The sequence below is a fragment of the Zonotrichia leucophrys genome, chromosome 2, assembly GCF_028769735.1.
Source record: "Zonotrichia leucophrys gambelii isolate GWCS_2022_RI chromosome 2, RI_Zleu_2.0, whole genome shotgun sequence".
Lineage (NCBI taxonomy): Eukaryota > Metazoa > Chordata > Aves > Passeriformes > Passerellidae > Zonotrichia > Zonotrichia leucophrys.
In genome coordinates, this window is record NC_088171.1 from 27,924,177 (window position 1) to 27,949,693 (window position 25,517).

General features: G+C 39.4%; 1 protein-coding gene across 1 annotated transcript; it reads right to left on the bottom strand.

Annotated features, from left to right (window-relative positions):
- Positions 1 to 263: 263 nt before the first annotated feature.
- NDUFA4 (NDUFA4 mitochondrial complex associated) lies at positions 264 to 4,229 on the bottom strand. The gene is made up of 4 exons (XM_064704391.1): positions 4,047 to 4,229; positions 3,342 to 3,430; positions 2,960 to 3,020; positions 264 to 482 (listed from the first exon to the last, which is right to left on the bottom strand). The coding sequence occupies exons 1-4, from the start codon at positions 4,089 to 4,091 to the stop codon at positions 426 to 428; spliced, it is 252 nt and encodes an 83-aa protein (XP_064560461.1). The 5' UTR covers positions 4,092 to 4,229; the 3' UTR covers positions 264 to 425.
- Positions 4,230 to 25,517: the final 21,288 nt, after the last annotated feature.

The following is a 25,517-nucleotide window of genomic DNA, read 5'->3' on the forward strand; positions in this document are numbered from 1 at the left end:
AAAGGGGCAAGTACATAAATTCAGGTATATTGAAAAAATATATATGCATACATATAAATACATGCTTTCAAGTTCTTGAATTTTGGTATAGCTGCATGAGCATGCAGTTATTTTTCTGAGATCAACACACTGAGCATAACTTCACACCAACTTTGATTTCTTGTAGAGGAAACATGAATTGGCTTTTGCTTATTGACAAACCATACAGCAGAACCTGTTAACAGGAGGATATAGTCATTTTGCAAAATGAATGAGCAGACACATCAAGTTTTAAACATTTATTAAGCCTCATCAAAACACTTTCAAACACATGACCTGGTGCTGTGTGAGGCAAATTTACTTATTTCCTGGATGATTAAACATGACACTTGTGCGAACAGCTTCCGGAAGACCTTTCTGTGCAGCTTATGGACATTGTTGTGTTTTTAGAAGTCAGGACGGTCCTTTTTGAGGCGACTGTAATCCATATTAACCGAGACAAACTAGGAAAGAGAAGGGAAGGAATATTAATTAAGAAGTTTGATTGCACATTTTCCCTGGTATTTACTAAAACTATACATCATTGAACTTACACCAGGAAACTGAAAACATTTTTTGAGTCTGTGAACCGGGAACTAATAAATAAACAAAAGCCTTTGATAAACAGTAAATTTTTAATACTTATTCTATATCCAGTATTAGAAGCTCTGCATTTAAAATGAGTGGTCATGTCTTCCACTAGAAAAAACCAACAGTGTCTCCTCTTAACCCCCAGAATTAGAAGCCCATTCAGAGGAACTTTTTACAGTACTGAGGAGTTTATTCATTTTGCTCAAAATCTATGGCTCCTGTATACTGAAGGCAAAAACCAGCTTGCCATGTGGTGCAAAGCACAGTGTCTGTGAACAGACAGAGGCACAAAGGAACATTTAGCACAGTGCTACAAAAGCCAAGTTTGGTTTAGGTAGCTGCATCTAGAACTGCAAACGACAAGGAGGAATTAAAGTCAGAATGGATCCTCTCACTATTGTAATTGGATCCTGTTACAAGCAATCCAGAACGACCCAAAAAGTGATGGAGGACAATGAGTTTATTAACTCATGTGCGTGAGAGACTAACTGCAAACAAACTGCATATTTTGGCATCCCAGCCTGACTTGACAGCAAGCATGTGATAGCACAGTTTTTCTTAAAAAAACAAAAAGATGAAAAGCACATAACTATCAGTTTGATTATTTTTAGTTACACCCAATTTTTAATTTTTTAAATTTGTTTTAAAGAAAACACAACAGCCTACAGCACATTCAAATTACAGCTTTGTCTGCAACTCCTACAGTAATCCTCAGGTCATCAACTCTTCTTTGGAAGAAGAGTGAGGAAGTTAATATGACAAAGAGAAGTTTACAATAGAAAAAAAGTCCCATCAAAAGCTAGACTTGTATAGCAAGAACTTTTTACTAAAGTCATCCTTAATTAGAATATATGTCCTTTTCATCTCCCACAAGGCAGATTTGGAAAAAATGTCCCCAATGATTCTCACACCCAAATATGGCAAACACTGAGGCTGTGTTTGTATGTTAAGGCAGAAGGGGAATGCCACACAAGTCATGCACTCTTTAAAAGAATTTGTGCTGTGCAATATGCAGGATTTGCCAAGTTTAGATATTTACAAACCAGCAACATTCCAGAACTGGCAATGAAAACAAAGAATGAAATTTTCTTTTCGGACTTTTAAGGGAACTGCAACCTGTCTTGTTTTGTAAGTGTGGGATTTTTCTACTTATTTCAATGATTGGCATAGTAGTATATGGTACCAAACAAGACACTAGCTTAGAAAACACAGTAGGTTTGCTTTTTTTGAAGCTTGAAAATAATCTTAAAATATTTTTAATAGCAATCAACTAACATAGCACTTCTGTAAAGCATGATTAAAACACGATTCATGTCCAGAGAAGGACAATAAAGCTGGTGAAAGGTACAGAGAGTAAGTCACATGAGGAGTATCTGAGAGAGCTGCTGTTGTTTAGCCTGGAGAACAGGAAGCTCAGGGGAGGCTGTCACTCTCTAGAGCTCCCTGAATAGAGGATGTAGCCAGGTAGGGGGTGGCCTCTTCTCCCAGGCAACCAGCAACAGGACAAGAGGACACAACCTCAAGCTGCATCAGAGGAGGTTCATGTTGGACCTCAGGAAGAATTTCTTCACTGGAAGGAAGGACTGTCATACATTGAAACAGATTGCCCTGGGTGGGGGTAGAGTAACCATCTCTGCAAGTGTGGAAGAAATTACTGGACATAGCACTTAGTGCTATGGTCTAATTGACAACATGGTGTTCAGTCAAAGGTTGAAATCGATAATCTTGAAGGTCTTTTCCAACATAAATGAGTCTACGATTTCAGAACACCCGTAAACTACCAAATGTTTCAGACAGCTTTGCATGCTTCCTCATTAGTTCAATGAAATTAGCTGAATATTAGCTAAAGAAAATTTCTATTGCATCCAGTTATTTACTGATATTATTTTGTTAACATTGTTTTGTTTTCAAAAAATCAAGACCTGCAGACCTGAATTCATGGTTACATTAAACACTGACATTTTCCTGCAGTGCTTCTCATTGAGTAAAGGCCAACAGCTTAGAGCTTAGAAAACTGATCTTCTGGGGTTTTGTCTTTCTCCCTGTAATTTATTTCTGAGTATTATGAGCCAGTAAATTCTTCCTCTCACTTACAGTTGCTCTTTTCCTTTCAGTGCAATAAATATGACTGCTTTCATACAGTCTCCTTTCACCCCATTATAAACCACCACCAGGAGAGTTTTAAACCTCAAACTCAGCCATCTCTGCTCAGAGTTCTAGAGACAAACAAACGGTGCACAAAAGGAATACATCACTCATCCAACTGCTTTCCCATATAATCAAACATCCTATAGCAGTAGGCTACACCTCTAATATGATGCTTCCTGCAAATCTGTATTTCTCATTTTACCTTGTACTGGTCATTGGGAGCCATTTTGTTCCAAGGTTCTGGGTTATTTTTCTTGTCCCAGCTATTGAGAGAAATGCAAGATGTGAGAGAATATTAACACTATCTTCCAAATTGAAAAAAAAAAAAGAATATGTACTGTGGTTATTAGGCAATTGAATCACCCATTCAAGCAAGTTTCCACAGAAAAAGGCACTGTCCTTTGTCATCAGTCTCTAGGTATCATGGTAAACAAAGAGATCTCCAAATCAAGGAAAGCTCCACACACCTAATGCCAGGTGACACTGGACCAAGCCATTAAGTTGTCCACAAACACAAAACCCAAGGCAGTGGAGCGTGACATATGCAGCAAGAGGACTGGCACTGGGAATTACTGAATACATACCTAACGTCAGGGTTGAACATTGCCAAACGCATCAGATACAGGCTTGCACCAACACCTCCAGATCCAATGATCACAAACAGAGGGATCAGCTGGAAAAACAACACAAAAAAATTAAGTATCATCCTGCAATATAGCAAAATAGTATTGATACACAGCACCCCTGGCATCAGCTATGGCAGGCCAAAGAACAATCTTACGGATTTTACAAACACGGTGGCCCTCTAAACCCCTGGGATAAGTTCCCTTTTCGCAAGGTATCCCTGGGGTCATTGAGGAACCAGCAGCTATGAAGAGGCAGGAATGATAAAAACAGTCCTACAACAGAGAGGCCAAAACCAAACCAAAAATTCCGTTACATCGCGTTTCTGCGACAGACAACCGTCCCTTACCGCCAAAATGGCCCCTACCGTCTGTACTCGGATAACAAAACCAAAAACACGAGAGGGCTAGACTGGGGGCAAATGGTGGGCAAGAAGATCGGAAAGGGCCACCTCGAGCCTTGCAGCACGAGCAAGGCCGCAGAAAGCGGTGATCAAAGGGACCTGGCCGTGTCTGCTCGGTCAGCTCCGGGCGGTCAGGGGTTCGGCACGCACAGGAATGCCAAGAGACGGATGGGCCAGGAGGAGGCGACCGGCGCGGCCGGGGACACCGAGCCACGGCAGGGAAGGGCGGATGCGGGGCCGGGTATCGGGCTCAGGTACTCACGGCCGGGTGCTTCTTCGCGTGGGTGATGATGGTGCCCAGCACCATGGCGATGGTGTCGGGGTGGTGGTGGTGTGGTGGATGGGGTGGAAAATCTCGCTCTCTGCGGGCTCCGCAGCGCTGCCTCCCCCTTCAGCCGCCGAGCCCCAATGTCACCGAGGCCCCCGCCGCGGCAGGTGCCGCCGCCGCAGCCCGGATGTAGCAGCTCTGGCGTTCGCCTGCGCGCCCTCCGCCGACTCGCACCGGCCGCCGCGCGTAGCGGCGCCCCGCGCCGGCCCCGGCACGCTCCCCGGCCCGTGTGACCCCCGCGTTAGCGCGGCCCCGTCTCGCCGGCAGCGCGGGCACCGCGGGCGGCGGCAGGCACCGACCCGGGCACCCCGGGGCAGCCGGGCAGCGCCGCCCCACGCCGGCCCCTGCCGCGCGGGCAGCGCCTGCGCCCGGGTAGCGCCTGCGCCCGGGATGCCCGCGGCAGGCCGGGCCCGGGAGCCGCGGCCGCCCGGCGTGGAGGGTCGCCCTCCTGCTGCCCCTGTTACGGAACGGGCCAGGTTGGAAGGGACCTCAGTGGGTCATCTGGTCCTCCCTGCCCGGACAGGGTCATCCTAGAGCACATGCACAAGATTGCATCTCGACGGGTCTGGAATATCTCTCGTGAAAGAGATTCCACAACTGCTCTGGACAGTCTGTTCCAGTGTGTGGTCAACTGCACAGTAAAGAAGTTTTTCCTCGTATTCAGGTGGAACTTCCTGTGCATCGGTTTCTTCCCGTTACTTTACATCCCATTGCTTGGCACTACCAAGGAGAGCCTGGCTCCATCCTCTTGATATCCCTTATAGACATAAATAAGGTTCCCTTTCAGTCTTTCTGTTTTGAGGCTGAACAGGCCCAGCTCTCCCAGCCTTTTCTCTTAAGAGACGTGCTCCCCTAATTGTCCTCAATAATCCTCCACAGGACTCGTTCCAGGAGCGACCTGTCTTCTACTGAGGAGCCCAGAACTGGACACAGCATTCCAGGTGCAGCCCTCGCCAGGGCTGAATAGAGGGGCGGGATCATCTCCCTCAGCCTGCTGGCAATGCTATTCCTAATGCACGCCGGGATACCGCTGGTCTCCTTGGCTGCACGGGCACGCTGCTGCCTCATGGACAGCTCGTTGTCCACCAGGACTTTCTTGGTGCTGCCCTCACACCGCCCAAGAGCTGCTGCCTCATGGGGCAGAGCCTGCCATGGCCTTGTGAGGCGCCTGCCTGCTCCCTTCTCTGCTGGGAAGGTGTGTAGCAGCCATGGGTACCTGCATGCCTGTGTCTGCCCTCAGCTGGGCTCCCTTCACAGGGCAGGCCTGAGCACTCACCAACCTGGGTTAAAACTCGAAGGGGTGGTTTAAAGGTGAGGCAAAACAGTTCGAGTTTCATTGTCCTGAAAAGGATACATGGAATGAAATTCATCACAGAACTGCCAACTTAATTATTTTGCTATGGTCAGGTTGGCAAAAGGTGGGGATGTACAGGGCATTGAGAAAGCCTTTTGATTTTCCAAAGCAGTTTATAATGATATATTACATGTAAATGATTCTCCCTGTCTGCTCCACCTGGAGTACTCCATTACAGGACAGACATAGACCTGCTGGAGCAAACCCAGAGGAGGCCACAAAGGTGATCAGAAGGATGGAGGAAAGGCTGAGAGTTGGGGTTGTTCAGCCTGGAAAAGTGAAGAGTTATGAGGTGACCCATTTGCAGCCTTCCAGTACATGAAGGGAACCTCCAAAAAAGTGGGAGAAGAACTTTTTACAAGGGCATGTAGGGATAGGACCTGGAGGAATTACTCTAAACTTACAGAGGGTAGGAAGAAATTCTTTACTTAGAGAGAAGTGAGGCACTGGAATAGGTTTTCCAGAGAACTTGTAGATGCCCCATCCCTGCAAGTGTTCAAGGCCAGATTGGATGGGGCTTTGAGCAACCTGGATCTAAATGACCTTTGAGGCCCCTTCCATCCTGATCCATTCTATGATTCCATTATATTTTGACTAAGGTTGCTTTAATTATTTAAATGTGGCTTGAATTTAATTATTTTTTCTTTCTGTGTAATTTTAAATGAGCAACATAGCTATTTATTGTATGGTACTGTGTCCAAGTGCTGTCCTATTTTTTTCTCCATTATTATGTATCTTATACAAAACTGGGAACCTAATGCCTATCTTTGGATAGAATCACCAGCCATTCTGATGTGTGATTTATTTCACAAAAGGTAGCCCAAAAGGTAAATTTGTGCCCAGGCATTAAAAAAGTCATTATTAGGTAAAGGGCATATCATCATTCTACTAACTTAAGACAGAAATAGTCCTTTTTGTAGGTTAGACGCAAAAGAACTTGGCAGGAATGCTCTTAGTTTCTGTGGCAGTATAACAAAGTAAAATTCTGAAGTAAAAGATAACAAAGTAGCAGAGAATAAATATGTTGAAGCAAGTGGATGTCTTCTATTTCACTCCCTAGTTCCACAGACTGGCTTCTGCTTATTTTCAGCCATTATCTCCAATTGTCTCCATTACGATAAATTCTACCAAAAAAATGTATTCCTTGCATATAATTCAATTTTTATTTTTTTTTTTCAGATTGCCAGAGCTAGTTTAACCTGGATAACAGCTAAGTTCAGGAACTTGTACAAATGGATTTGACAAGTCATTGTGTGTCACAAGAAAAAAATAGTTTTAACAATGTTATCTTTGGAGCCATGCAATTCTTTTGCTTGTCTCCTTCTTTTGTTTCAGAGTTCATAAACAGAAAAAATCTATCGTTGGTGTGCTCCAGGAGTCTGTTAACTGTTCCAGTATTCATTATGTCATGACAACAGTGCTTTTCCATTATTTTTAATGGAAAGAATATTTTGCCTATGTTAAAACTATGAAAATATTACTATTGCTATTCTTCTGTAAAAGCGAAATACATAAAAACTCTAAGAGTAACTTGGAAGGTTACAGTGCTCCCCTTCTAGCAGAGTGGTTGAACTTTTCATCATATACCTGGATTGCAGGAGATGCCAGTTGCTGCAGGAAAACCAGGGAGCAACCAAAGGGTAGATGGATAACCAGAAACTGTGGGGCTGCTCAGCAAAGCTCTGCTCAGACTGCAAGAGTCTGCTTCCTTATGCACAGCCAGCATATGGCTAAGTGAGAAAATTTGGGGACTACAAGTGTCCTGTTTCTACACTACTAAGGGAAGAGCATCAGAGGTACATTATTTCCACTAGATTATGTCTTGAGCACATATTTTTAGGAAAGACATTATGATTTTTATATGCTTTTCAGTATAATTTTTTTCACAGTGATTTATAGTTTTTGCTGTCTTATGCTTTTATGAATTTAAAGTGGTGTAGTACCTGATCAATTTGCAACATTTGTCATGCATTTCGTGGGCTTTCATAAATTTTTGTCATTTTGTATGTCAGCTTTTATTGCCTAGGCCTGTATGGCTCAGCTGTTTTGTTGTTCATATACATGCCTTATTATTTATAACACCTGGAATTTTGTGTATGGGAATGGATTTTGCAGACATAAAAAATTAAAGTTTGAAAACAATCAGAAATCAGATATTTTCATTCTAATCTTGAAAATTGCAAGTTAATATTTTTAAATTTCACACAATGCAGCATTGCTAAAAATGCAACCCCTCACTTGCATCACTTGGCAAAATACAGAGTATAAACTCAAAGTACCTCATGGCATCTTGATGATGGATCCATGGTTCTGAGAAATGCCTACTCAGCTGCCAAGTTTGAGTGCTTGTACTATGCTATAGTTATATAAATTGTATGGGTTAATTTATAGTAATGCTGTCAATAGATTAGCCATACTTGAAGACTAGCAATTTTCTGTAACTTATCAACCCTTTCCCAGAAAGACAGTGAACACTGGATAAAGGTAGATAATTTTGCCACTCTCTTATCTGTCACTTAGCTACACAAGCTGAAAATATACACATTTATTCCTTCTTAAGGTTTTGTACCTTTATGTTCACACCTGACAATTAAATTTATTATCCTTTAGTTAGACATGTTGCTTCCTTTAATCTAAGTAAAGTTATTTTTGTGTAGGTTTTTGCTTTTTAAATAAGTGGATGCATAAATGCTTCAGGTATTTTGGCGAGATTTTGTGATGAACCAGTCCATTAAAAACTTGGGGCCAAACGTGCAGTAGTGCTCAGCACTGCTGAAAAATCAAGTCCTCAGGTTATTCTGATGCTTTGAATTTATTTTTTCCTCTTGTCTATTGTTCTCCTGTACAGCCTCACATCATGGCTTCTGTCTCCCACTGTCCCTCCTTGATTGTCACTTGTTCCTGTGCTTAGGCTCATTTGAGCTTTTGACTTCAGAAACTTTTCTTCTATTCCAGATGCTTTGTTTTAGTTTTTGGTTCCCTTCCTGTTTCTAAAGTCTTAATTCCTCAAACCTTACCTGCCAATATGAATTGATTTATAGAAATCTGCAGATTTCTAATCTGTTCAACAACAAGTATGATATGTCTCATTTTTTTTTAATTTAAGGCAACTGATTTTAGCCACAAATATAATCAAGTTTGATCTCCCAAAGAACAAGAATCAGAAGTCATAATAAAATAAGGTTATTTGAAGAATTGCACTCTTAAGGTTTGACAAAGTCAGTTCATTAAAAGAAAAGACAAATTTATAGTCAATTTGAAGTTACTTATTTTACTTGGAGGAAAATAGGAAGGAAAGATTAGTAGATTTGGAGATGTTCCAACTGGTTAGTGCTCAAGAAATTAAATTAATTGTGAATTGTCCTATAGCATCAGGACATTTCTCTGTTAATCTGAACAATAAACTGAGGATTTCGTAGGCCTCACCAGATTTTTTAAAAAGGCAAGGACTTCTAATGTTCTTAGCAGAGAAAAGGAATTATAGGAGAACAAAATATATTAAAAAACCTCAAAAGTATGTTAAAATGTAAAGCATAGCTTACCTGTGACAAATACACAGGGATTTTTGTGATTTCATTTTTTTTACTGTTTTTATTTTATTTTTACTGTCTGTTCCCTCTGTTGTACATGCTTGTACTCCTTTCTCTGCACTTAGCAGGGGGCAACAGCAGAAGAGGATCTATGTGTGCAGACCTCTGCCAAGCCCATTGGGGTGACATCTTCCTTAACATCTGACTCATATTTGGGTTCTAACTCTGTGAAATGGAGTGGCTGCATATTCTGTTCTTGCATGCTTGGTCTAGTGGCCATAAGGAGACATGGGGGACATGGATGGATGGATAAAGGCACTAACATTTCAATATAGCAGCTTGTGATAAAATCTTCCATTAAGTGTAAACATTGCAATTGTTCTGTAAAAAAAAAAAAAAGCTTAAGAATTTCATAATGTTAGTTAAATGAAATGCTATGCTTATAGGAAAGAAAAAGTAGAAAGAAAGAAATTAAGATTAGAAACAAGATTTTTTTTTTAAACTGCAACAAAAAATATGTCTAGCACTTAAGAAACTATGGTGAAAGGAAGTAAACTACTGGAAATTTGAAAACTAACAGCACAAGGGATATAACAAAGAAGAAATTAAAAATTAATGGTACTGAGACATATATTATGGAAATATTCTACTTCTCTCATTTATGTCTGTCAAAAAAATGTGTTGATAAAGGTTCCTGTTTCCATATGTCCATTAAAAGTACACAAAAAAAGGACAGGGCAAAAACATAACAGCTGAGAATGAAGTACTTAAAATTAATTGTGGTCCCTGTTCCTGCTTACTTTCTAGGTTCAAAATAGCAAATGAAAACAACTGATGTTTATATTTAAAATATACTTTAAGTTATATAATCTGCCAGAACTAAGGATGCAGAAATACAGGCCTCACACAGCTTTCACCCAACTGGATGGCTTAAATGTGACCAGAAGACTGCAAAAAATTACTGGAATGGTCCTTCTAAAAACTACACTGATCCAGTGCCCTTTTACAGAGAATCTCTTTCATGGAATTGCATCCATAAATGGTATTTCCCTGTAAGCTGCTCTTGTGTTTGATTTAAAAAAACTATCTGGACTCTATAAATAAAAGATGAGTTTAATGGATCAATAGAAATTCCAAAAATTCACTAAAAATGTAAGCAGGACTGATATCTGAAACTCTTTTTAACTAGATGCTGCTTCAACTATTCAGCAACGGCTTACTGGAGATAAATTAAAGGTGCTTCTAGTTCCTGTCATTGTCTCAAGGCTTTTGATATTTCATCTTAATACAGAAGGTTTAAGTATGCTTTTTAGTTTCTGCTATGGAGTAAGGAGAAACATGATTGAATAATAGTTCAGGACCATTCTGGGTAATTTCTTTTATATATGCTGGAGAAGAAATAGATAGTTCTTATGAGTCCTCTGCTCTGATGTTCAAAACTTAAACTGGCCTTTGGTTCATCTTTTGTTTGCACATAGTTTTAGCAAAATGTACTCACATCTCAGCTGGTGGGGTTTTTTTGGTAGTTTTTTGTTTTGTTTTGTTAAATGCTGGGAATCTATCCAACTGAGACAAGTCATGGATTTCCAGGTCTGGCATGACAGTGTGAGTGACACTAATAAAAACTATCATATTTCATCACCTATTGGCTAATGATTTATAAAAATTTGATCAGGGTTAGCTCTTTGATTAAAGCTGTTGTCCTTTGCCAGAAAATAATAGTTTGGTCTTGACAGCCCTTTCCAGGACGTAGTGCTGCTTAGGAGAAACTGCTGCAGATGCCACAGGAGTGACTCAGACAATCTGGGAACAGAGCAAACTGCTTACAGGCAGCTTCTGAAATGTAGAAATACACACACACACACATACAGAAAGTATAATTGTGCAGCAGGAATGATACATGAGGTCACAAATTCACTATACATTCCAAATATTAAAGAGAACAATATAGTATTAACAAAGAAACATGAAAACTGTGCATGTTTATAAAGTATAGTCTTATTGCTGTGAGACTATCTGCAAAAGCTGTGCCAACAAAGGATTATGCAGTTAGAAAAGAATAAATAGATTTTGTATTCTAATTTATTTTCCTGTATTTTTTAATGCCATGGAGAAAGCCAGTACTTTTAATGGAACCACGATTTGTAGAAAGAATAAGGCTTCCAAATCTAACAGTTTCAATAAGCCAAAACTTGTTCTCATTTACGACAGTGATAGAGCCTTTAGAGGACAGGATGAGACATAATTCTGATCAAGCTATTTTCCACAAACCTAGGCTGGAGAAAAATCTCATCTGTCTTCCACTAACAAGAACTGCATGCTTTTGTTTTCTCTATGGACAGGGTAACAAGGGATTCTTGCAATTTATGAACAGGACAGATACTGCTGTTTTGGAAGTAAGGATGTTATTCATGTACATTATTTGCCACTCTTTTCTGCTGTAGTGTTTAGAAGAAGGTTAGTATTTGTGAAGTGGGAAGGATTACTGAATAGAAATTGCAAAAGAATATTTTTCAGGTAGTTGAAAAATCCAGTATGTTTTATACATTGCAGCAAGAAGAGATACATCATTCCAGCTGCTAATACCAGATGACAGAATTATTATTGATTACTTTAGGAGTCTCTGGATCATGTTGCGGATCCTGGCACTGTTGGGTAGCACTGACCTATCTGAAAAGGATGGGTGTGGAGTGTGTTTCAGTGAATGACAATGCACTGGGGGTAATGCATTCCATTAGAAATGCAAAAGTTAGGAGTTTAGTTTTAGCAAATCTTGCTTCTGAAATCAGTAGAAAGATATGGGTGGTTCCCAGAGGCACTCTAAGGTAGAATTAGGATAAATCACTCTTTCAGCAAGTCATATTTGGCCTTTGCCAAAATCACTGGAGATAAAAGCTGATGCACAGGGATAGACTTCAGTTGCATTTGAGAAAATGTTTCTGGGTGAATCTCATGCTTGCATTACCCTTCAGAGCAAACCCAAGATATCTGCAGTATCCTGATATGAACCTGGGGAGACTTGGAGTGCTTGTGCAGAACATCCAATAATATCTGTTTCTTGCTAATTTCACATGGTTTGTGCTGTGCAAAAACAGTGGTTTTGGGGTTCCTCCTGTGAGGGCTATGACATCAGACACTGCAATGGCTGATAAGTTTTGTAAGTGGCTTGATTTTACAGACATGGCATATAACTGGGGATAAGCAATTGGTTAGCAACGTTAGCAATGGTTTAAACCTTTCTGTGGCTTTGCCAGATGAAGTATAATTTGGACATAAACAAAATTGGCATGGGAGGGCAGTGACAAGTTCTTGTAAAGAAGCTCTAAGCCATTGTCCTTTTTCAATATCTCAAATTATTACATTTTTTTGAATGATTAGTACTTTATGCAGATAATTTCTAGCATAGTGGAACATGAAATCCAGCTTGTCTCCTTTCTGGGTAAATAATAAATAAATAAATAAATATGCTGTACTCTCTCTATTTGGGAGAAGGAAGACAGACCATGTTTCAGCCTGGATGCAAATTAAAGTGCTGCATCCACATATTTTGAAGAATGACATTTTTTGTCTATGCTTTTGTCTAGATTAGTATAAAACTTAATGTTCTAATCTTAAGAATACAAAGTATCCCAATATCTCTCCTTAATAAAAATATCAAAAAGTGCATGAAAGTAATTGTTCTGGTTATTCTTGAGTTTTACTTAGTCTTTTTTGAAACTCCTACTTGGTTAAAAATGTGTGATGTACCACTTATCGAGAAGTAGTATTTCCATACTATCCTTTCTTTAAATACAGCTTCATTTCAATGTAGGAAATTGTGTTATTATATTTATGGGAAAAGGAGAATAATGTGCTTTGATGTCGGACTGAGCTCATCCTTCTCCTTTGAATAATGTATACAGCATATCTGTAAGATTCACATTGTGTGATTGCATGAAATATATAACTGTAATCAGACTTCTGAGCAGGAATTTATTTTATTTGAACAGCAGACTGCTGACTGAAATGAAAATTATGTGAAGGGGAAAACTACAGCATGTCTTGATATTTCTTCTTGTGTGTACTAAGCCATCAAAATTTTTCTTTGGGAACGGGCAGAACATAAGAGTTAGCATATTTAACTACAAAGGAGTTTCATAGCATACTTTACTTTTTTTTTTCTGTAAAAAGCTGTTTTCTCCTTACATTACAGAAGAAGTCAGATTAAAGACAACAGAATATTTTGTTTGTTTACTTGCTGGTTTCAGAACATATGTGGTCCAAAACAGTTGACTCCTGTCTTTCACTAACCTATTTATTTGTAACCTGACAAACTTACAAGCTTGTATACTTTGAGATGTTACTCTATTGATGCCGTCTTTGCCCATCTGTTTTTCCACTTTGGGACTTGCCCTGAAGAAACACCTCTTTCAGGCTGCCATCCTACTTAAGGAGACATAAACAGAATAGTAACACTATGTGAAAGAACTGTCTTAACAAACACATGTAGTACCCCTGAAGTATCCAAGCACCCAATACTCTTGTCTTTTCTCTGTGGAATGTAGAACAGATGCAGATGAAATTAATAAATTTTAAAACCTGGTATCTTCTGCAAGCATAATTTAAAAATGCCGGAGCTCTAAAAAGTAATAAACTTGTCAAAAATATAGGGATATATTTACACAACCTCTTCTCAGCAGAATCATTAACTAATTAAAAAAAAATTCCTGCAAGAGGCCAGTCTGGAGATGAACTACTTTTTAAACTAAAATAAATAAGTCCTTACAAGAAGAACCTGTCTAATCAAACTTGAATTCAGTATATTTGTTTGTTGTGCAAAACAAGCTTTCATTAAAAGTTGGCCAAATTGAAATAACTTGTGATTTTCAAATCAGGACATTCCAGTGCAATGAGTCTTAAAAGGAGTAATCCACATTGCATTTTTAAATAAACAAATCAGTACAGTAGGAATTTTTTCTCCATGTCTCTATGTCTCTGCTCTCCTATTTGATTTGGAAGGGGAAGTAGAATGGTTTTCACAGTTGTATTTTTTTAGATTGATTTGCTGGTATACAGTTTCATGACTGCAGAATCTGGAAGAGAAAGAAGAATCATTTGAGGAGCAGCAGAAAAGACTGCATTGTGAGTTTCACAAATCATTTTTCTTTAGAGCCACCTTGAGTCACAGAACACAAATAAATAATAGTGAGAACACAGACAGGTATGCTTTTATTAAATTGAACAGTAAAAGATGCAATGAATTGCTTAGGCCAAAGTGACACAGTCATTTTAATTCACAGTAAGCTGAAAGTGCTACTTGGAGGTAGTTTTATCTATCCTTTGACCTTGGATGCTCATGTTTCAGCACCAGTTCACATAAGGCTGTGCAAAAGAGATGAACAAAAAGGTTTTATCTGGACCAGTTCCAGGTCAGTGCTAATTGCAAATGTAAAGGATATAATTGCAGGAAACATGCAGGAGAAGTGAATGGGAGGAGGTGATGGGGTTGTGTTGTCTCACTGCAGGCCTGACTGGTCTGTCCCTGGAGCTGCCACCAGATCTGTCACCTGATCTGACATGGGCTGCTCTCCAGCTGGGCACTCCTGGCTGCTTCCCTCTCATGTTCCTGACCCTGTGTTCCCTGCCCCTGGCTTGCACTGGATCACTTGGTCTTAGACACACCCCCAAGGGTTCCTTGGTAGGGTCAGATCTGAAACTGGCTCAGTGTATGGTTTGATAATTGCAAAATTTGGTATCAGTTAATGGGAGGGGGCCATGGGGTCACGTTGTGAGAATGGAAGATGCCAGACTTCATATGAAACTGCACCCTGTCATCATTGGGACTAAGAAGACATCTTTGTGGCTGGACATTCTCATTAAAAAAAACAAGTATTAATCATGCCACTGTAAGTGAAAAAAACCTTTCTATTTTAATTTTTACAGAATTTTTAAAGTCTGAAAAATAATTAAAGCAATCTGGAAATCAATTCCATTCCCTATAATTGTCATGGTTACTAAATCTGTAAAAGCATAAAAATTATCTTTGCTATAGGATGATATTTAGCATAAAAGTATCTTCATGGAAGAATGGAGTAGATTCTTATTGCTAGAAGTCTTGTCCAAGTTTGGGACTGGAGATGTTCATGTCTCTTCAGGATTTCTGCGTAGTAAACTGTCATCGACATCTTTTTGTGAAAATCCTTTCTTAGGATTTTTTTCCCTTCTGAGAAGCTGAGGCCTCAGAAACAAAATATAAACAATGGTTATCTGCTGCTGTGGAATGCAACAGATGGATTTTTGATTGGCCCATCTTGGATGTTTATATGGCCAATCAAGGCTGAGTTATCTCGGACAGAGTCCGAGAGAGCTGCCTTTTGTTATCATCCTTTTCTCTTCTATTCTTCGCTTAGCTAGCCTTCTGAGAGGGAACTCTTCTTTCTATTCTTTAGTATAGTTATAATATAATATATATATCATAAAATAATAAATCAAGCCTTCTGAAACATGGAGTCAACATTCTCATCTTTTCCCTCATCCAAGAACCCCTGTGACCACTGTCACAATAAACATCATAATTGCTGCAGATTCCCCATCCATTCAATACCACTAAACCCTTCAAAACAGCATACTGCCAAGCTAATTTCAAATAATAAAAAATAAGTATATTTTTTACATCAAATGGATCATCACTCTTAATGTCTGGTTTAAGCAATATGACAGTATGGGAGAAAATTAGGAGTTCTTTTCAGAAGTTCTGCAGCGGCAGGATTTCATCACAGTTCTCAATAAAAACTTGAGACCAACCTGTAAAAATATTATTATAATATTATTTATGATAAAATTGGTGTTATTATTAAAGTATTATTTCTCAAACACTTGTATGCATTTAAATGCTATTATTTCTTAAAGATTTACACCTTGAGAGTTTTATTTCACAGTAGCACATAAACCAGATTACATCAAGACCTCTGAAGGTCCTGCTCTAGCATGGACTCTTCTGGGGGCTATGCCGTCACTCAGGAGGGTAAAATCTCTTTCTCTTTCACCTTCCCAGATCTGTTTTCAGGAACTTGTGCTTCTTGCCAAGCCACGGATGGTCACAGGCTGTAAGAGTGGCCTTCATGGTAATCTGTTTTCTCCCCAGCCCCAGAATGAGCTCAGATCTATCAGTTCTTGCTGTGTTTTCCAGGCAAGGTGCCAGTAACTTGGCCATATGCTGCCAGCAGGGAACCTTAACAAAGACATGTCTTGGCGATTGCTTTTCCCTTTTAAAAGACAAAGGAAACTGTATATATGTCTAGATGAAGGGGAGCTCTAGCATAACTGATTGTCTTTTCTTCTGCAATAAATTGGATCTTAAATCAGCTCAAATTCTTAAAATACAAATTTCCAAGAAAAAAACCTGTGCAATTTGGCAAAACCAGATTAAAAAGAGATTAGATGCTATAAAATGTTATAGTAAAAGACATCTTCTGTGTTTGCTAAACATTGTGCTAATGAGTGATATAATGAATATTAGAAAAAGCAGCAAATTGATTCCTAAATGTCACAATTACATTTTAACAGAGGACATTAAAAGCAGTTATTTCCTTTCTTGATTGTTTAGAGGTTTTATTGTTTCATTATAATTTATCATACAAATCCAAGCCAATCAGCTTCTTTGTTTACAGATAATAAGTAAATAGAATTTAAAAGGAAGCTATAGAAACCCCTTCAGTAGAATTTATTTTACAGCTATTCACAAAGATTTTTGTCAGAACAAGTGAACCATTTTTTTGTCCTCAGCAAGACCAAAACAAGATTGTATTGGAAAAGCTTTATGTGAGAAGGGCCATTGGCACTCACATTCAAAGTAATTATTCTTGTAAAATTAATTAACTTTTTTTTTTAATCCAAGCCCTTAGAATACTTCCCATTAGTAACAGCAGGTCTGTGCTTTTTATGTTCATTGTGGCAGATGTTCTTTACATCCCAGATTTCCTCAGAACAACAGAATGGTTTGATGGATGAAAGACTACATCTGGAAAAAGTGTATCCGTCAGCGTCATTAAAAGCCTGAGCCAGAGCCCACTGAAATCAGTGGGAATCGCTGGCTTATGTTCACATTTTTCATATCTTGTTAAGAGCGAGTAAGTCTTGATTATTAAAAAATAATGGAATGACATTCTTTACTTGTATTGCACATAAGTTGTTTCTCCAGCAGTGAGGAAGAGAAAGGTTGCATTGGCAGAAGAATCTGTCATGGCACGTATGGACAGCTAGGCTTGGGATCCCATGAGACTTTCAGGTTTGCACAGTGACAAACCAGGTTTACCAGCTGGCAAACACCCTTGGGGAGTCTGCAAAGGCTCCTAAGTCCTGCTGGGAAGGTGTAACTGCCTGTGGTGTACCAGTACTACTGACAAAAGGGAAAAACATTTAAGCAAACAAGGAAGCTAAGGACTCAGGTTTCTATGACAGCATTTTGGCCAGGCCAGGGTTAGTTTTTGAAGTAGCCAGGAGGAGGGATGGCTAGCACCTGAAGGTTATTCCAGAACGCCTCACATAATTTTCTGGAGACTGAGGAAGGGTCTCACTCCCAGGTTGGAGGAGTATGATGTGGTTGGCTCGGGCCCCGTGGTGAATGTTTTGCACATGAATCACTCATCTCTCTCTTGTGCATTTTTTGATTAATATTGTTGCTGTTACTGTTCATTTTCATGTTTCACTGTTGTTTCCAGTAAATTGTTCTTATCTCAACCCATGATCTCTACTTCTTGTGCCTCCAATTCCCCTTTCCAAGGATAGTCCAAGGAATAAAATTCTGATGGGCACGTAAGCTACTGGATGACACTATACTGGAATCACAGCATTAGTGTTTACCACCTATGGAAATGAAAGAGGAAATATAAAAGGAAGCCGAAATCACTTTTCAGCAAAGTTAGGGAGACTACTGTGAGCAGGAAGGAATCTTTCAAACCATATTTAAAACAAGAAAATTAAAATAATATTAATTAATATTAATTCATGTTAATTACTATTATTTAATTATTTAATTAATTGATATTACTTTAAATTAATCATATTTAATCTGATATTTAATCAAATTAAATATGATTAATTTGTCAGAATGGAAAAACAATTTGAGAATCAACAAGATAAAAGCATCAGAATTAGTCATAAGATATATTTGAAACAGGAAAATAAAGCCAGCAGTCATTGCGCCAGCAGATAGTTCGTATGAAATGTACTCAGAGAGATGAATTTTCTCCATCAGTATTTTTTATGAAAAAGAAATGAAGATGTTCCCATGCTAAAGTGCAGTCCTCTGGGTAGAGAGGGCTCAGTGGACAATCTGTCTGAATTTGAAGTTATTGTGGAAGCAGCTACAGATAAAATAATAAAAAAAAAGATAAAATGATCTGATAAAATACATAGAAACCAGCACAACTACAAAAAACTCTAAAAGAGTTCAGGAATAAAGTGGTTCATCTACTAGTGGTGTAAATTCTTACTTGACTGGACAGTAAATAAAATAGAAGACAAAATTCAATAGAGAAAAAGGCAAAGGAAATAAAGTGCAGTATAGATAATGTGAAGAAACCTATGCTTCTGAAGACAAGAAATCCTAGCTTTGCACATAAAATGACGATCTCTGAATTGACTGCTTTGACTTAGAAACAAGACCTTGGGATCATTATAGTTTTATGGAAGTGTCATTTCCGTGCAGTTAATGTTCCCTAATGCCCCAAGAAAAAAGAATCTAAAAAATCACATGGAAGAAATAGAGAACAAAAACCAGAGAACAAAAGAGAAAACATTATTATTAAACTGAACAAATGCACTATTTACCTGCATTCCAGTGCTCTCCTCTCCCTACCAAAAGGCGGTCTACATAGATGGGAAGAGTTCATTGAAGGAACTTCAAGGCATTGGAGGAATTGAAGTTCATCTCAGACACAGAATTGACTGTGTTGGCTGGGATTCTTTAGCTTGGGAAAGAGATGACTTGAGAGGTATGGTAGAACATGAACCAGGTTCAAAGCAAACAAAACAATGTTTTCATACAGAAAGTAGTAGATTCTGTGTAATAATATTGAGGTATTAAAGAACTCTACATGGCTTACAAGGGAGAATGGAGAAGTTCTTAGAAGAAAGACCCATTACAGGCCACTAAATGGACAAACTACAAAAGAAACAAGACACAACATAGAAAATAACCAGAAGTTGAGAAATTACTGTATAATATCATATATACTTGCTCTGTTCCTACTTCCCTCTGGCTGTCCACTTAGGATAGATATACCTTATAAACTGAACAAGAAAAACACCTGTATAATTTAAAATTTTCATAATACTTTGTTTTGTTGTTGCTATTTAGTATTCTAGTCTCTTTATACAGTGTCCCAATATTTTGGGACATATTTATATTTTTAAAACAAGAAGAACATGGCTTATTGCATGAGCTCATTGTCTGAAAGTCACATGATAAAATTATTAATATTCCTCTTATAGCTTTTATGTCTGGGAACTTTAATCATGACTCAAAATTCTGCCACATCTGATATAAATCATAGACAGAAAAACTATACAATAATTGAAATACTAAGTCTGCCCCAAATTGTTTGGTAATACACACACAGAACAAGAATCAGAAACTGAGGCAGCTATTGCAGCGTATACTTGCTACACTGCTACATTTGTATAACAGCTCTACAAATAAACTATGGGACAACATGAGAGACAATATTCATTTAGTTGTACAAAATTGTTAGGGAGCATGGTGGTAGAAGGGGATTTGTGAGGAAAAATGAAGCCAGTTTGCAGGTATTTACACATTGAATACATTTTAAGTATGATGAATGATTAGAAAAGAGCCCAAAAATTTCAACAGCAAACTAGAGGCCAATATATTGTGTTAAACACATTTGTATGGCAAATTTCATCTGCTGTAAAGAAATGGCAGATGTAAGAAGGAGTAATCTGTGAAATGTAATGAAATCAAACTCAAGAAGTTTATCACTGATGTAGCAGAGGCAGATTCATCAGAAAGATAAAAATGGAAAAGGAACATGGTGGAAGCTGAGGAGAATCACTACAATAGATATGGCAAATATCAGAGCTGCATTTTTGAAAACCAGAGAAAGAGAAGATTGATGGAAACGAGAAGGGAGATGAGCCTAGACAAGAATTTTAGCTGAATGGGAGATAGGAAAGCTGCATGTGAGGTATGTTTTACATGGAATGTTTCAGGCATGACTTCAGTGGCAGAATCTGCAGTGAGGTTTGAGTTGAGGATGATGTCCTCTGATGGGTATGAGTGACAGTGACAGTTTCATAGTGGCTAAGTAGGAAGGCATACAGCCAGGGTCATGGTGGGAATATGTATGCAAATATATCTATATTGTTCAGAAAGCTTTTCTACTGAAGATGCATACTGTTGGGTTTTAGTGGTTTTTTTCACCTTTCCTGGACTCTTTTACATGTGTACCATGTAATTCAAACCCCCTCATGATTAATTGACTGAGGCTGAGCATTCCTTAGGAATGCAAGAAATCTCTCAATGTCTGATGGGAACTTTTCCTGGTAGTGTTTGACTGAAGTAGACCTTGTCTGCACTTTATTTCAAAGTCTTATTGTTCAGAGACTGTTCATACTGAATTTTTTCCCCTTTATAATTTAAAAAGCAAGAACATCTGATTCAGTCTTTTTATATTTTACCATATAATACTAGACAAAAGAGATCACTGAAAGAGTTTGCTGTAATGGCACAGTTAAAGTGTAAAAGCTGTAAGATTTCTCTTTGGAAAGATATTTGAAGAGGTCAGTCTCCATACTAAGCATGGTGATGTTTGGATAGACAAAAAAAAGTCTGCCATTTGGATTCAGACAGGTAGGTCATGGCTTTAACTGTCTGCTCACTGAAAGGAAAAAAAACAGATACAAGATTTCATACTATTATTCTCCATTTACAGTTGGCAGATAAGTTAAAAACACTCTTGAGTTTATCCCCTACTTGAGGAAATATTGCACTTTTTCCTTTGAAAACTCACCAATTTCATTAAACTAAGAATAATTTATTTGAGTGTGACTGTATTTTCTGCTGACTTGTTATTTTGTAAGTCCTTCTAAAATGGTCTTTATTGAGCCACAACAAAGATTCCTTTTTCCTTAAGGCAAAGGTACATGCAGAAGATACTGTTTTCTCTCCTTCTCCAGCAGTTGAACAGCAGCACTGAAATGAAGATTCAGATACCTACTCTTGCAACAGACTGCACACGGAAGGCTCAGCCTGAAGACAACCACTGGAATGCTGAGATAATTCAAAGACTTGATGTGTTTGACATGACCTGAAATACTGAAATATTCCAAGGCATTTTTTAGGTATTATGTTAGTGATGGAGCTCCCATGACATTTTCATACTACATATACTATTTCAGATCTTTACAATTTTCTGCTAAAAATTATCTTTTGAGATGAATTTTTGTATGTGCACAAGGGTAGTACTTGAAGGTGCTAAAGTGGCAACACTTAGAATCTATTTAATGGATATATATAGCAATGTCAGCTCCCAGCAGTTTGCCAGTAATACCACATTTCTTCTACCAAAAGGCAACTGAACATTTCAACATCCCAGGGTTTCTGCTGAGACTGGCAAAGGCCTTGCAGAAATAAGATCAGACATTCTGAATGTTTCTTTTATTTGGAGCATGAATTTTCCCTTCTTTTTCCCTTACTTGAAATAATCTGACTCTACTAGCATCTACAAAGGGGGAATTACCTTTTAATAGTTGTTTTAATAGCCAGAAACTTCCAAAGAATGATGAACAAAATACAAACTAGTAGTTCTACTTAATTTCTGTGCTGTATGTTTTATTTACTTCTAATTACTACATTTGGATGATTTGTTGGTAAGCCCTATCTTTGCAATGCCCAGAAGGTTAGAGAAACAGTGAATAAATTTTAGGCACTTCACAGTTCTTTTCATTTTATTGATGTGGGTTTTTTTCCTGTTGAGGAATGAGGGCAAGTATGCAAGCTGACTACAGAAGATAACAAAGAGTGTGTGCATGTTATTTTCAGAAATGAAAGTGTGAATATGCCTTTGGAGAGGGAAAAAAGGAGAGGGAAAAAATATTTGGGACAAGAAAAAGTAAGATGGGCTAAGAGGGCTTGAGTCATGGGACAGAGTGCAAAAGAGAAAAGGAGGAAGGAGCAGTTGAGGAATGTGAGGTGCTAATGAGGAGCAGAGGCAGGCAGCCATTAATTAACTTCTGTTTGATCACCTATTCCTGCCAGAACTATATCCTTAGAGACTGGAGTAATCCTAGCATTGCAGCCTGTCCCAGAGGGCTGAACTGAAAGTCCAAATATCTGCTTTGACATTCTTATTTAAAGGATTCATACATTCCTCCATTGTTCTACAGGGTGCTCCTCTCCCAGTGTCTGTGCTGAAAGCTCTCATTCTCATTGAAGCTGTCTGCACTGCTCAGCCTGAGCTTCTCTCTGGGCCAAATTTGGAGGCAGCTCTTTTTACTGTTCCTTGCTGTTATATGTGATTTGGGCTGTCGTGCCAATCTGCGTGCATGGGACAAAAGCAGAGACTTGTCCAGTGGCAGGGAGGAGATTCAGCAGAACGTGCTGGTGCACAGTACCTTCCATTATCATGGATCTGAAGAGTCTCAACAAAAGGATTGAGCCCTGCTACTTGTCTTTTAAGACTGAAATGGTGTGTGAAGGGAAATAGTTGGATAGGGGTTGCCAGTCAAAAGGGAAAAATAAAATACACAAGGAGTGAAAAGCTGACATACACAACTCCTCATTGAACAGGAAAGCTGGTCAGAGTTTGGAAGAAAGTACTAGAGTTCATGGGCCAATAGGATATTTGGGTAGGACTGGCAAAACCAGATTCAGGAAAAGAATTCACTTTGCAGCCACACCTCCTATGTAGCCAAAGAACTGATGGAGGGAGCAGGAGCAGTGTGAACACATCAGCTGTGGATGTTACAATGGATGCTACAAAAACCCCAAGAAACTCAAGCACAGAATTAAAACAGAATTCACACTTACCTTTGGAATTTTCTGTCCTTCCAAAATACTCAAAGTCAGAAACACAGAAAATTATTGTTGAAAGTATTTCAGCTGCATAATTATATCATATACTAACCAGCCATCTCTGTGCTATATTTAAAAACTTATACACCACCAACAAGCTTACTCATCTTTGCAATGCCAGGAGGAGTTTTGGCTCTGGTACATGCAGCACTATGCTAAATGTAGCCCAAACTCTGGCCACAGAACATATACTTGCCAAACTTTATGTCCCCTCCCCTCTTCACCATGATAGGGAAGATGTGTGCTAAGGTCTTTACAAACAATGCCATGGGTGAAGATATGGGTGTTAACATCTTTGAAATGGGTCTTAACGTCTCTACTAACTTCAAGCACAGTTTTGTTACAAAGCCCATCCAGCTTGGCTCCTTGAACAAGTGGGAGTTTCTGAATTTTGGGCAGCAGATTTGCTACAGAGCCCAGTTTGACTCCTGAAACAGAGAAGTGGGTCTGCATAAAACTGAACTTCTGAACTTTGGGGTAAAATGACAGGTTCAAGGGGGGAATGTGTGGTAGGCAGTTGTACCTCCCTAGTACCTCAGCCAATGGGGAAAGGAACACATGGCTGGAGTTAAGGATAAAAAGAGGCTGTGCCTTCTGAAGCCCCGAGGGAGAAAATCCTGTGTGCTTGTGTGCTCCAATGGACTGTCTCCCTTTATTTGAATAAAGTTACAGGATTCCCGTGTCTCCTTTATGGACACTGGCTTTTCATAGCGTCATTTTCCGTACAGCCACAGAACGAGTTTGGCCCTCCATTTATCCATCATTAAACATGTTATAGATGAGTAATGAGGCAGTTGGCTCTCACAATTAAGGGGTGAACATTATATGTACGTTAAGAGAAGTTTTGTAGATGAATAGTTATGTTAATGTAATATGTCCTTCCCCCTTGCATTGTTATCTTGGGATGGCTTTGGTGGTAGGGCATCTGGGGAGGGTTGGCTTGTTACTATAGCAATATCTGACCTCCAATCAAGATGTAAGAAAGTGATCTCCACCACTAGACAGCAAGGAAGGAGTCAATTGGCAAGACTTTAGGAGGGTTTAGAGGTATAAAAGGTGAAACATCCATTTTGAAGAGCATGTGGCTGAGAGTCAGAGGGGCTCCCCGCATTATAATTTTTCCTTATTTAGTATTTTTATTATATTTTTGTTAAGGTTTGAAAAAACCTTTAAAATTTTAAAAAGTGAGCAGTCGTTTCTCACAGACACACATTTTCCAATTTTAAAGCTATTACAATCCTATTGGAAGCTTTCCTGTTTAGTACTCTTCCCAATTCTTAACTGTTATGAACAAAAATTCAGTTAATGTTTTTTTTGGGAGGGAGTTGCAGGGACGCCGTAGGGTCGGTCTCTGCCAGGATACTTAGTGCTTTGTTATTGTAATACCGGGTCGTTAAGGCTTATCTCTTCTTTTGTATTAGTAAAAAGCCTGGCTGGGTGAGGTGGACCCTTCCCCCGAGGCTGTGCTCTCTTACAACATAGGGAAGACACCTGAGAGGGTGGGGGGGGGTTATGCAAAGTGACTCCAAAGTCCAGAATGCTTTGTGGGACCCCGACTCGAAATGCAACGAGAAAACCCCAAAAACAACGAGCCAAATAAGAATTGAGAGACTAAAATGATGTCTAGACATGAGGAGCCGATGGCTGAGCCTGCAGAGATGCGGAGCCCCTCTCGCCCTGAGCAGGGAGTGGTTCCAACGCCGGGACTAGCCACCTGGGAAGGTCACAGGATAAACATCTGACGGGGACCTCACGCCCTAAAGCCCCCATGAGGACCGGATCCCCGACTCTGCCCCTAGTGGACGGAGCTGCGCATATCCTCCTCCTCTGAGTCGCCCTGGGAGACGCGACGGGGACTGCAGCCCTGCCGAGTCGCCCAATCCTGAGCTGATCACTTTTAATAAAGGCATTATAAAGGAGAAGAAGTCTCCTGGCCCTGTTTATTTCATTAACCTCTTAAAAATACCTGTGAGCCAGAGCACCAGTTCCTTTAAAACTTTTGTGCAGGTGGCTCATTTTGGTGGTGTGCTGGGAGAGGCAAAGGGGATTCTGGAAAGTGTGCACGCAGGGGCCAGGGACAGCCCTGGCAACCGAGGCAAAGCTGGGACACTTGCAAAGGCAATGGCCCAGCATTGCTGGCTTTGCTGCCCACCTCTCACCGTTTTGTGCTTTTGAGCTCCCAGACTCATGTGATGTGGTCAAACAATTTGTATTGTCATAGAATCACAGAATGATTTGGAGTTGAAGGCACCTAGTGAAGGTCACCTAGTTCCAACCGCGGGCTAGGACACCTTCAAACAGACCAGGTTGCTCAGTGCCCCATCCAACCTGGCCTTGAACATCTCTTCCCAATTTTTTTTTCTCTTCCCAGCAATGCAAGGGATTGATGTTCTTCAAAAGTTCAGGAATGAGCTTGCCAATGCAACAGAGCCCACAACAAACTAAGT